Genomic DNA, 13,744 nt, shown 5'->3' with positions numbered 1-13,744 from the left:
TAATGAAATGGATGTTCCTAAGTCTTATTGTGGGGAAGTTGTGCTTACTACAGTTATTTGATTAACATTGTTCGATCCTTTGTGTTTTATCGCAATATTCTATTTGAAGTTATTAAACCTCAGTCTCGGTTATTTGATATTCCACCATGGGTATTTGTGGTTGGTTTGTTCAATGTGTTGGTGTGACTCTTGATAAATTATCTCCATGATTTATTCAATATGTCTTTTTGGGGGTGTTCATGAATTCAACCGATGTTACCTTTTCTGAGGCTACTTATTTTGGTTAATCTTCTTGTGGTGATTCTTCATTTGTTTATCTTTTGTGTCCTATTTCTTTGGATCATGATGCCAGTTAGGTGGAGCATGATTATTCATTTATTTTGTCTTCCTCAACCTTCGTCCTCTTCAACTGCTTCTCTTGTAAGTTCTATTCCTACTTTTATTGATCTTCATATTCTTGTATCATCAAGAAAACTTCCTCGGACACTTAAACCTAGTACTCGATATCCTTTGTCTGAATTTGTTACACTCGTTTGTCACTTTGGTTTCGTGCCTTTCTTATCTGGGTAAAGATCCAGATGTAGTTGTGACTGAGATGAAGAGAAAAAATGTGGCCCTTCACACACGACTGTCCCTTGATCCATAGCTTTTACGTGAGTTAGTAGACGCATGGTCTACGAAACCCGCACGACTGCCTAGCTGGCCGAATACTATTTGGCATCCAATCCAACATTTTGAGCAGGAGAAGTGAGTAACAGTACAAGTAGGACTAATCGAAGAGATTCATTGCCATAAAATTAGAGGCTAGAGTCAACATAATGGAAGAAGCTTTAGTTGATTAAGCAAGTGGTTCTGTTGAGTGAGTAGTTGAGGTTGATGGAGTTCGATAACTAGACCACAAAGTTTTAAGGTAGACTTTGTGCTAGTACCACTGCAAAAGGCTCCAACCTTTGGCCACTTAGCCAGTTTGGTAGTAATAAAAGTAGTAGCTGCATAGATAGCCGTAATAGCTACAGTAGAAGTAGGCCACTTGCTCTAGGGTCTACTATTTTCATTCTGTCATTTCTCCCCTTTTGTTCCTACAGGGTTGTTGATCGAGATGTTCAAGATGGAAAAAAAAAGCCGAATGGAAATGATGAAGTATCTTAATATGTTCCATGTCCCCTTTTGATAAATTCCAAGCCATATCTAATTGATGTATTAAAAGTGTTTTTAGACTTGCAAAACCCTTAACCAAGTTATCATCATGCTTAAAACTTAATTTTTCAATACTGGAATTCAGCATGTTTGTGCATACTTGTGGCAGGATCATACATAATTTAGTTTGGTAGAGCACATAAAGCACGAACAATCATATCCTAAACGTATAAAACATGATCAATCATATCCTACATTATGATCGATCATCCCAAGAACTGTATAGCCAACACCAGAAGACATGTTATTTTTGAGAAGTAGAAAATTTAACTGATCGATGGCCTGATCAGTCAACAAGCCTGAAGAACTAAAAAATATAGCGATTACGTATGGTTGATCTACCATACCTTTCTAGCGACTGATTACTATTTTTCTAGCTTTTTGAAAGCAGGTGAAAGATGACTAGTTTTGGCAAGAAAACTTATAAATACCCCTCCAAACTCCTGTAAAAGAGTAATGTGAGAATTTATTTGCAATTTATTGCATTCAATCACTATTTTACTTGAAATTCTTTCATAAATTCACTTTTGAGAGGTATAGTGCTATATTCTTGCAAAATCATCCCTTATCTCTCAAATTCTTTATGCATCCTAGTATTTCAAACTCTAGCAACTCTTCTCTTGTGGATTAAAGATTGGGGACTTGTAAATCTCTAGGATAAAACTCTCTCCATGTTTAAAGGGTGTAAGTTTTTCTTTTTTTTTATTGTATTTTTCCAATTCTCTTATCATGGTTGATCTAGAGCCTAGAATCTAGAAAAGAAGGGTTGCTAAAGCTAGAACCTTGTTGTATAATCTCAAGGAAAGATTTATATTCATGTATTTGAGTATTACATGTGGCTTAAAATACAACCAAAATTTCTTTTATGTAAAACTTTAGCTAATACAACTTATTAGTAAAATTTTACTCAGCTCGGGTTCTTAAGCGATGACTACCAATAAAGGACCATCGATAACAAAGTTTTCGTCTTCTATTGTACTGTGTGCTTTTGTTGTTCCATTTACTTTAAATTTTGTCTATAAACACCAAGATTTTAATTGAAAAATCTCAATTCAGCACCCTCTTTAGATGCCATTTAGAACAACATAATAGAGTTCTCATAAATTTTGGTTTTTTCTTGAGCCATTGTGATCATTTAATTTTTATCTTGAAGTGTCCCTCTAGAATTGTTATTTTTAAATCTTGTGCGAAATGATTTAGCATAGCTGAAGTTCAACAACATTTGTGGACATTTTCAAATCAAGGATGTAGTAGGTTTGGGGTTCTACTATCTTGGAGAAATGTGTGACTGATCTTTTGCAAAAGACATGATTGTTAAGTGGTAAACTTGTTGTTACTCTCTTGGAAAGTAGAGCGATTTGGATGATGATAGTAGGACAGATAAGACTTAGTATTGGAAATTGGTGGAGACACTATTACATGCAATGGTACAAACATTTCATTTGTGTTTAGTGTGACAAATCAATTTATGCAATCTCCAAGAGAGGTTGTATATAGAATCTCTAGATATTTCAAGTAGTCTCAAGGAATGGGCTTATTATATAAGTCGTATGATCCTCTTAAGATTATAAGTTTTTCTGATGCTAATTATGTTGGGTCAAAACTTGATAAAAGATCTACTAGTAGTTTCTGTATGTTTGTAGAGAAAATCTTGTAACATGGAGAAGTAATAAGCAGGATTTTATAGTTCAATCTAGTGTAAAAGTAGAATATAAAACCGTGGCTCATACAACATGTGAGCTCATGTGGGTAAAGTCATTATAAGGAATTCGTTGTGTCAGTGCCAGGTCGTAGGGAGATGAAATGTGATAATCATATAACTATTTTAATTACCAGTAATCCAATTTTTTATGAACGAAAGAAACATAATGAAGTGAATAGCCACTTTATCCAGGATGCAATGTTAAGTGGCAAGATTTCTACTTCATACTTAACATCCTCTGAACAAGTTGGTGATATTTTTACCAAAGATTTTAAATAAGATAGATTCATCTATTAATGTAACAAATTGAGTTTGTTTGATTTGTATAATCCAATTTGAGGAAGTGTTGGTGTAAGTTATGTGAACTTAAAGGGCATTTGGTCTTTTCATATGTAAACTATAGAAGAGTATTTAATAATTGGAAATTAGGGACTATCCTTAACACTCCCCCTCACGTGCAGAGTGATTGCTCTGATACCATGTTAAATTGGGTCCAAGGCCCATCCCAAAATGAATAATCACTTAGGAAACCTCTTCTGCCAACTAATAAACTCAAATTCTTTTATTTCACTAATTCATATGGGACTATTCCTTAACAATGATTATATACTAGCCACACTGGATTCAACAGAAATGATGCTTAAAAGCAAGGGAATGGAAGAAGCACAAAGCTTATCCATAACAGAGGGGAAATGCTCGCGTCGGAGGTCAGACGGGGTGCAGTAGAATGGGGATCCCATGCTGAGGATACATCGTAATGAACACCACCGGAGAGTGGCTGTAAAATGGAGACAAGCTGAAGGAGAAACGCCTCAATATGGTCGCCATTGCAATCTTAGCCTCGAGCAAGGCGAGATTTTGGCCTATACAAGTCCTTGGACCATACCCAAACGGCATAAATGATTTATCTACCTTTCCGCCTCCACACTCCGAGAATCTATTTGGGTTGAATTCTGCAACATCATCTCCCCATCTGCCGTTGTCATGATTCATGGCGAGGAGAGGTATCATCACTTGGGTTCCTTTCGGAATCCTTATACCAGCCAATTCGCTGTCCCTCAAGGATTTCCGTATCATTCCCACCGCAGGAGGGTATAGTCTCAACGATTCGTAGAAGACCGTTCCAAGCTGATAAATAACAGAAGGAAAAATAAATCTTGGTGAAGAAATTAACTAGCACATAAACTCAGAAGGGATTTGGAGTTTACGATCTTGAGTTTGCTCATGTCTGCCCAGTTAGCATGACCTTCTTTTCCTAGAACCGAATTAGCTTCCTCTCTGGCTCGTTCTTGCCATTCTGGGTTTGTAGCCAGCAATAGCGCAGTCCAAGATAACATTCCAGCGGTCGTCTCATGACCGGAGAAGAAGAAGGCCTTGCATTCGTCGACGATCTCCTGGATCGAGAGTCCTTCAGTGACGCTAGCCTTCTCGTTGGCCTCCAACATGGAACCCAAGAAGTCCTGACCGTGTTGCTGTTTAGCCCTTCTTTCCTCTACCATCTCTCTCAAACACTTTCTGATCTCTGTGGCTAGATGAGTCCTTCTCTTCTTTCTCTTAGTGGGTAAAAACCTGCAACAAGTGTCATGTGATGGAGATGATGGAGATTGTTCCAAATACTAACGAGCTCGTTACAGAAAGGAAAAGCTGATTTTTGTAAAGAGGATTAACGCACTTATAGCCAGGGAGAAATGAATACTCTTCTATTCCGATAGCAGTTTGTTCATCCAGAAGCTTGATTACATTCTTTGCCTGCTGTGGATTGCTTCCAAATGCTGTTGCACCGATTATATCTGCTGTTAGATCTTTAAATTCCTTGAAAGCATCCGCCTCAACCTTCTTTTCATCGGCCCATCTTTGTACCATTTGATTTGCTTTATGGTTGATGCAACTCACCATCTCCTGCCCTCATAAACGGATCATTTCAAAGATCAAATTCATCTAACTATTGATATAATAAGAAAACTCGTTGTGTGCTACCGAGCGTTTGTGACAATTGAAGCTTGAAGTCGTCTACCTTTAAATTCTCGAGGCTGAAAGCAGGATTGGCGATCTTGCGGTGGCGAGCCCACTTCTCCCCGTCAAGATCTATCAACCCGTTTCCGAGGATCTGTCGTACCGAATCAGGCAGTTTCATCATCCCGAAGTCTCCATGCTTGTTCATCAGCAGCTCTTTTGCTGTAACTGGATCATCAACGCATATGACGGGTGTGGTTCCAAACCAGAACATAAGCTTCCGCCCTTTCGGAATCAGAAAAAAGTAGTTGATCAATATCACAAACAGATAAGAAAACTAGGACTAATCTATAAAACAAAAGCAGATTCTGAAAAATCTTGGCTTACCATAGATGTTGGACCAGAGATGATAATAAGGGAAGGCAATGGGGAGAATGTCATTGGAGAGAGAAAAGCTCAAGGACCGGGCTGCTCGGAGAAGTCTAACAATCTCAACGCCATTTCCAAGACCGAAAACCTTGTAAGGGGGGCCATCGAATCCTTGAGCCTTTAATTGCTCAGAGATCGTTGTGGGTTTCCACCAGAACTCGTTTAACAATTTCAGGATGAGCGCCAGGAGAGAAATCCCAATACCAGAAGAGAGAAACCACCGAGTCAAAAGCCACAGCATCTTGCTTTTTACTTAGCTTGTTGATCTGCAGACCTGGTGGTTTTGCAGCTTCTATATCTTTAAATATATATTAATCATATTAGAATCCAAAACCACATGACCCATGTTTGTCTTCTTCTCTTTAAACATGAACAGAAACAGATTAATGTAGTTCCGGCACAGTCTCCGACTGCTTTTGTCTGAGGTGTGGATGTTACAAAGTCTTGGGTTGCTCCGCTACATTAAACTAAATTAACACAGCGTTTTGCTGTTGAAGAAGGCCTTCCATTATCGGCTCCTTACTGCAACAACTAGGATTTTTAGTGAGAACGAAGCATAGTAGAAATTATGTTTCAGCTGAGGGTTAAAATAGTCCATGATTAAGTCAATCAATAGTTTAATCCAATGGATTGGACGAAGAAACACAACCACACACGTTAAGTTTAGCTGTCTCCTATGCTTTTGATGCTGAGATTACCATGCTTATCTTCTTAATATTATTTTTTAAGTTCTTATGTGAGCACATATTATTATAGGGTTCGGTTTTGAGAGAGGGGGTTACGAATAGATGAAATGATAGTTTTCGATTTTGAGAGAGGGGCGACAAAGTGATGAAATGATAAGTTTTCGGTTTTGAGAAAGGGGCGGCGAGATGATTAATAGAAGGGAACGGAGAAAACGAATGAGAGTCAGGGTTGAGGCGAAGAGAGAGCGGTTGAGAGGGGGGCGTCGAGGGCGAGGCCGAGGCAGAGCAGCTGCAGTAGGGGAGCGACCGAGGCCGAGCGGTTGCAGCAGGGGATCGACGAGAGGTGAAGAGAAAGATCATGGAAGAGATTAGAATAAAAAAATATGTGAGGGCTGATGTGGCGGGTGCTGATGTGGCCCTAAATGACAGGAAAAAAGGTAATATATAATGACATGGCAGATGATGATGTGATATGATAATGATGTGGCAGCTTATGTTTTAACCATTGGTAGAGTTTGTAACACGTAACCGGTGAAAGCTTACATGTCGCCTTTGACTATCCATATGACAGTGGACCGGTCAAAATTCGGTAATTTTGCAAATAAGTTGAGATCGTCGTTGTTTTCATAAATAAAATTTTTCAAACTAGCATTTTGGTAAAATTCCCAACAATTGTACACACTAACACAAACAAGAAATTCACTTTTGCTTTCAATTGTACACACTAACACAAACAAATAATTCACTTTTACTTTCCCCGGCACTTACAAAGTGCACTAATACAAATCTGATTTCACTTATAGCACTCAAACTGAGACCCACAACCTATTTGTTGAAACTTATGACTGGAATGTGCCTAACTCTCTCCCTGTCTAGCATTTTAAGCCTCTTCGTGAGAAATAGATCAGGAAGACCCACAAGGTGGAGCTCTTGAAGCTGATGAAGATGTTCGATCCCTGTAGGCACCATGCGCAGTTCAACGCAATCAACAATAAACAACCGGCGTAGGTTCGACAACGAACCCCGTTTGAAAACAATTAAGCCCAGTCTGTGTAGATGATACAAACGGAGGGTTTGTAGTCTTGGAAATGCTCTATATTCGAAGCTTAAATCGCGTCCTTCATAAGCCTCAGAAAGCTCGAGCACTAGCAGGTAGGGAAGAGATTTAAGCTCTGCAAGAGGATCGTAATCAGGATGCAATCTGGAAAATCTCAACGTTATCTTGACCAGGTTCTGAAGCGACGGAATCCAGTCCGGCAGCTTTTCCAAACGACCTTTCAAATACAGGCGTTGGAGCAGGGGAGGTGGAGATTGAAGACACGAGAGATCAAGAAACTCATCCTCGTCAGCGGATTGTACACTCAAAGAATCCAGGTTGGTTATCTTTTGGATGCTGGCGCACAACTCTCTCCCATCTTCTCTCTTCAGTTTCGTAACAGCCAACCTCCTCAATTGCGTCAATGTTGCTAGCTCCTTGATGATGCTTGCGCCTTGATTTAATTCGAGGAAAGCAAGGGTTCGCAGGGACCGTAGCTTTCCAATTCTATCGAAGAACTTGAAACCCAGCACATAATGAAAAGGTAGATCGACGTAATGGTAAACGAGAAGATCCCGAAGTTGCTCGAGCTTGTTGATTTCGATGGGCAGCTCTGAGACCTGGGTTTCTTTCAAATTCAGTGTTTGTAGATTTTGGAGTTTACCCAAGCACTTGGAGACGGAGCTGATCTTGGTACCCTTCAAGCTTAGATATCTCAGATGAAATAAAGCCCCGAGCTCAGACGGAAACCTTCCAATCGGAGCACCCTCCATGTCCAGAACCTTTAGCAACCTGAAGCTGGATAGAGAGCCGATCCTACTGGGGATTACGTCTCCCGCCGTCGAGTTGCCAATCCCAAAAGTGAACAAGGAACGCAGATGGGAGAAGCCGTCGTTCCTGGGGAGACCCTGGAAATCGTTTTGAACTGACAGACGTCGAACTCTGTTGAAGGAAGTAAGCCTTGCGCTTTCTTGAGTCGAAAACGTGCTGAACCTCTCTTCTCTTGATTTCGATAAGATGATCTCGCGCATGAAATCGTGAAGACGAAAGCTTCTCACTTCAGCATGATCGTAATATTCGGCTACCTGTATCAAACTTCGAGCTATTATTTCACTGAGGTAGTCATCTGCTACTTCCTCGGGTGTCTTGCCTTCCTTTTTCTGAACGAAACCTTCGGCTATCCAAAGCCGAATGATTCTTAAACGCCCGATAAAGCAATTTTCAGGAAAGATGCTGAAATACAAGAAACAGGCCTTGAGGTGGTAAGGCAGATCATCGTAGCTAAGGAAGAGCATGCTCTTCACCCTTTGCAGCTCGGAATTGTCTTCTTCCATCTCTGATCCCAGACTGCGGCGTACCCTCTCCCATTCCACCAAAGTCATTTCCTTCCGCGAGAGTAGACCACCAACTGCCGCAATCGCGAGAGGTAAACCGTCGCATCTCTTCAGGATCTTCTCAGACAAATCTTTTAATTCTGGAGGGCAACTTCCTCCTGGCTCAGACTGAAATGCCTTTTTGCAGAAAAGGATCCAAGCATTTCGACTTGACAACGGTTCATTGTAGAACACAAATTTAAGAGGATACTTACTCCTGTTGTCACTGGTAGAACAGTGAGAGCGAGCTATACGACGATTGCGTGTGGTGAACATTATCCTACTTCCACACTCGGTTTCAGGCAATGCCAATTTGACGCCTCTTAATACATCATCGTCCCAAATATCGTCAAGAACGATGACATACTTAGCTTGCAGCAAATACTCGCGAAGTATGCTGATAAGATCGGAATTCTCCATTTTATCTATTCCTTCCGGAACTTGATCCTTCCTGGCTTTGAAGAATTCTTTTATCATGCTTCTCAAGAGCTCTTCAGTCTTGGAAGCCTTTGAGGCATTTATCCAAGCACAATACTGGAAGCTCGCCTTCACCTTTTCATAAACTAGTTTGGCCAGTGTTGTCTTTCCAACGCCAGCCATTCCAACGAGGGAAATGGTTATCAGTTTGAAGTTATCCTGCAGAAACCATTCGACCAATTCTTCCTTACGCCAATCGATGTCAACTAGTTCAGCTTCATTGGCAAAGAGAGCAGCCAGGCGAGGATCATAGGATGCCATGTGAGAACTACCGGAGCGATGCTCTACCCGATTATGATCGTAACGAGTTCTGAGCTCTGCTATGTCGCGAACGAGGGTTTGAAGCTCTTGGATCTGGCTAGCTATACGGTGACGAGCGCTCAAATTCTTGAAAGAGTGCACGCAGGTCTGGAGAAATCCAACGAAACCGCGTCTCCATGAGGGTGCCAGAGATGGACGAGGAATTCGTCGAGGAGATCCTCGACTCATAGGAGACATCCATCACTTGTTTCACCCATGTCTGAAATCTCTGGTTTCCTCCCTGGTTTGCCTCTGCATCTTCTAAGAAGGCTCTGATGTGCTCCAATTCCAGCACAAGTTTGCGCATTTCGTTGCGCACCCCCTGCAGTAGTTTTGCTTCTTCATTGAGGATGGAGTTTAATTTGATTAGAAGAAAACCCACAACACTGGCTGCAAACATTTTGAGCTTCGTCTGGTGTGGTCTCTGCTTGCTGGTATTTGATTGAATTCACCTACTTGAGCTTCGTCGTTGTTATATGTCATGCTTTGCACGATGCTGATGCCAAGAAAAACAACCAGGAAATTGGCAGAAGAATTCTTAGAACTTGTTCTCAATTCCTTGCCAGAAGAAGACTTGTGTATTTTAAGAAAAAATGAAGCTGAAAATGAAGAGTAAAGAAAAATATTTTCGATTTTAGAAATTCCACTCGAGGAAGATGACGATTGCTTTTTCTGTCGTTAGCGCCAGCGTGAAAAAAGTCCACTTTAGAACTTCGGACTCGGGGAAGAAATTTCCATATAAACTAATTTCAATCCTTTGGAAACTACGTGCTGGTCACATTCTGTCACGTTGAATGCTGCTGCGTTCTGCTCCCTTTACGATGGAAAAAACAAACAGAACAGAAAGAACAACTCGACCTTCTGTCAAGCTGCTGTGCACAATACGGCAGGCATGATGATATCCATCATCTTCCTTACAGGAATTTTGCCTGCCGGTATTGAACCGAACGTCTTTGCACCTAATGTTCCCTTGCTGGAAGTCACTGACCATGTTATCACAAGTAACTAATGTTAACAAACGATGTTCCAAATTCAGTTAATGCTCAATCATAATCCAAAAATAGAAGATAAGAAACTAAGCCCAAAACAGGTATGAATCTCAGAGATCTCACTAGTTCCACTTTGTTTTCCTGCACATTTTGTAAGTTATCACCAATCAACCAAGGCTGAAAGATTGTGTAAAGGCCAATATCCCAAATGAAGGCATAAGCTAGCCTCTCTGATTCAATGTAACTCCTGAGGAATTCCAACCTTTCAGCTAACCCCCCAAAACTGCTATCACGACTAAATACTGCCCACCATGCCGACACAAGACAGATGGCACCACCAATCAGTCCAACATATGGTGCACCTTTTGTCATTAAAGATCCCAGCTTGGACTGCTTTCTATGTACAGTTGTGCCATTGTCATTGAGTCGAATTGCCATGTAAGGTATTAAAAAAGCTAGAGGCACCATAGAAGAAACATAATCAGACTATTAGTATTGGAAATTAACTAGAAAATGAAATGGAGCGAGCTCTGAATGTTCGCATACCATTGGTTAAGAACATTTGAAGGCCCCATAATATGTCCAATGAACCTCTATATCTGTCTCTTCGACAATCCGTGAATAATAGTGGAGCAAACATGAATGTCCACCCAATGACAAAGTTGAATAGTCCTTCAGACATCTGAATAAACAAAAGATCAAGGTTATAATTGCAGTGGGAAGTTCGCAAAAAATAACCCAGGTTTGTATGAATTTTCAGATGCTTCTTACAGGGTGCAACACTGGAGCCTCCACGACATGAACTCCCACTACTCTGCCAAATAATATCTTTAATCATGTTGAGATACAGGTATACACATAAATAACTTTGTTAAGAAGCATTTTCTCAATTAATAAACCTAAGATATTTCCAAGCCCAAACCAATGTGGGACCAACTCTCTCTAAGAAAACTAGTTTGACATGTGGAACAAATGTATAAGTAAAGATTGGTAGATACCTTTTACCCACCAACACTCCCCATCCCCTCGAAGCCTAAACCGACATAGTAGCTCTAGATATAAAGAATAAACACATGGAAGCCACAAAAAAAATAAACACAAAGACCACACAAAACACAAACAAGGGGTTTGGGTAAGCTCTAATACCATGTTAATGTTAAGTTGTGGAGCCTAATTAATGCCTTAGGCTGAGTCGGTATGATATATCGATTGTTGTTTCATTAAGAGTAGTTTGGGGATTTCACACTTGTATTATGGTTGCCCTAATTTTCTCTTTATATTTGGGGCACCGTTGTTAGGGTTATCATCACCCGGAGGAGGATCATCAGTTGCGGCTGAGAGAGGTTAGAGAAAAACATGAGTGTGTGCGATTTCTCTTGTAAACTATTTCATCTTCATAGTGAATTACTGCAGCGGCAGAAGACAAGACGTCGGCTCTCTTTGTATAAATCTTGTGTTCTTCATACTTGTTTTTTCTTCTTCTATGATTATTATTGCTCTCGTTAGTTTTGAATTAGGCCATCTAATTCTTAATAGTTAAGATTGGATGAGTTCCTCCCAAAACAATAGCCTGAAGTTGAGGCATTTTCCAACCTGATTAGCATAATATCCTCTAAATCAAAACCAATGTGAGACTATTCTCCCACACAATGATTTTCACTCTCAGACAATTAGCCTGAGACATGGAGTACATGCTGAACTATAAACTAGAGAACTTTTTTGGCCACCAGCAAACTTAACTTTCCAAGAGATTTCCAATCCCTGATGCAGGTTCTGCTGTCAACTAATCCCTAAAATCAAGAAAGCATTTGCTAATGTTCAAAATATAAAAAGGTCTCCTGTCTGTACTGGTACAAGTGCAAATAGATGATATTACTGGCTTATATGTTGGATGGGTGCCCCACAGGGAGGAACACAGTATTTTTTTTCAAGAATGAAGTAGAGCAGTGCAACGATACAATAACACATGGAGTATCATTCAGCCTTTTGTGTAAGAAAACTAGGATTCTCTATATTTCAAAAAAAAAAAAAAAAAACTAGCATTCTCTTAGATTTTAATACATTTGCTAATGAAGAAGGGTTAAATGTATAAGATAAGATTTCCTCCAGATCATCATTTCTATGCAAATAATCATCCATGGTGTTTATCATATAGTCAGCTTAGTAAAAATAATGTATCTCCAGTATCCACTGCACAAATAATGCATCTATACCATCTGACTTTCAGAATTTCATTAAAGAATATGGGTCAGATGAATGTAGGCGAAAGGAGAAGAAGAGAACTAAGAAGTTTTGGAGGACGAAACACAAAGTGATGAGGAAAGAGTGGGAAAGGAAATGAAAAAGGTGTGAGAAAAGGAGAAAGTGAAAGGAAAAAAAAATGTCAGCTATTCTCATAATGGAACATCAAAATTCCATTGTTTGAACTGCAATAAATCCAATTAGTCTAGTTTGATTGAATCACTTTCAGAACCTGTGTAAAAAAAATGGAACTTTGAATTTTCCAACGTAAAGCGGCAATTTGAATCAAGTCAATAGGCTTTGCTGTCTAAACTTTTAAAATGCTTTCTTCAGGCTAAATAGACAACTTTGAGTTCATTCTTGTTAATTTTTCAAAGAAAAAAGTATGACTTGTGATCAGAATAGGGATAATTCCATCTCCCTTTGAGTTGGGCATCTGACAGTATGCTTCTGAATAAATTCCCATAAAAGGATAGTAGTTCATAGTTTGTCCGCAATCCTTTTTCTGAAGCGGAAAATGATTTTAAATTGGCTTTGAAAGCAACTAATCTTAAATGACATACCAGAGTTCACGAAGGGCAGAATAAAAAAGAAATTGAGGGAAAGGCCCAAGAGATCACGGACTGTATTCGACGAGATCGCCCATACTGGGTCACCCTGAATCATAAACCAGCAAGCATAAAATTAAGGTCGAATTCAAGCATTCCCAATTATGTTTTGAACATAAATAAATAGCCTTCAAAAGACAAAAATATCATCTTGTCTTGTCAAGTAGACGCCCAGAACTAGAAATGAGTTAACAGAGCTCATAAATGTCGCCTAGAACTGAAAATACATGCAGTTCGGCTAAGTGTTAAGAGAAATAAATCGCACCGGAGCAAACGGGAGGAAGAAAAGCCAGACAACGTAGAATCCCTCGAGAGCCCAGAGCGACAGCTGCTTGACATTAAGACTTGGAGATGTCTCGTCGACATTTTTTTGAGCCTTACAGACAACAAAATTGGATCCTCTGCTGCTTCTGATAATACCCCCATTGGGGAGGAGCTTCATTCGATGCCCGATAGAGGGCGTTCTGCAGAGAACTTTGCTTCCAAGCCCATGACAGCGTCGGAAACTCGAAGTGGACGTTCGGACGCTGGGAATAGTGGAGCTACAGAGTAGAGCCACAGATACCATCTCCTCCTATCGCCAATCACTAGGCCGGGCGCAAAATATGGAGCACCAAACGGTGGTGGTGCGCGCAACACGTCATCCGAACGTGGTTTGTCGACCCGGACTAGGGCACTCGAAAACCTGAGTGGGGTCGTCAAGTCGAGAGTCCATTGGTCTGGCACAGAGCGAGTCGTGATTAGGGGCGGCTT

At 40.3% G+C, this 13,744-nt stretch overlaps 2 protein-coding genes and 1 pseudogene across 2 annotated transcripts; all 3 read right to left on the bottom strand.

Moving 5' to 3' along the window:
- Positions 1-3,607: 3,607 nt before the first annotated feature.
- LOC137955055 (cytochrome P450 734A1-like) lies at positions 3,608-5,522 on the bottom strand. Its single transcript, XM_068801927.1, has 5 exons — positions 5,240-5,522; positions 4,914-5,137; positions 4,572-4,798; positions 4,108-4,468; positions 3,608-4,027 (listed from the first exon to the last, which is right to left on the bottom strand). The coding sequence occupies exons 1-5, from the start codon at positions 5,520-5,522 to the stop codon at positions 3,608-3,610; spliced, it is 1,515 nt and encodes a 504-aa protein (XP_068658028.1).
- A 1,171-nt stretch (positions 5,523-6,693) lies between these two features.
- Positions 6,694-9,568, bottom strand: LOC137957300 (disease resistance protein RPM1-like; annotated as a pseudogene).
- Positions 9,569-10,068: 500 nt separating this feature from the next.
- On the bottom strand, positions 10,069-13,534 carry LOC137957172 (uncharacterized). The gene is made up of 5 exons (XM_068804906.1): positions 13,257-13,534; positions 12,947-13,040; positions 10,914-10,951; positions 10,689-10,824; positions 10,069-10,597 (listed from the first exon to the last, which is right to left on the bottom strand). Exons 1-5 carry the CDS (start codon positions 13,431-13,433, stop codon positions 10,197-10,199), a joined length of 846 nt encoding a protein of 281 aa, XP_068661007.1. The 5' UTR covers positions 13,434-13,534; the 3' UTR covers positions 10,069-10,196.
- Positions 13,535-13,744: the final 210 nt, after the last annotated feature.

Source organism: Aristolochia californica, unplaced genomic scaffold, assembly GCF_029961685.1.
Source record: "Aristolochia californica isolate CCGP_79_NKW_82.1479 unplaced genomic scaffold, dmAriCali1.0.hap1 SCAF_2, whole genome shotgun sequence".
In the NCBI taxonomy this organism is placed as follows: domain Eukaryota; kingdom Viridiplantae; phylum Streptophyta; class Magnoliopsida; order Piperales; family Aristolochiaceae; genus Aristolochia; species Aristolochia californica.
This window is presented reverse-complemented; position numbering and strand designations above follow the sequence as displayed.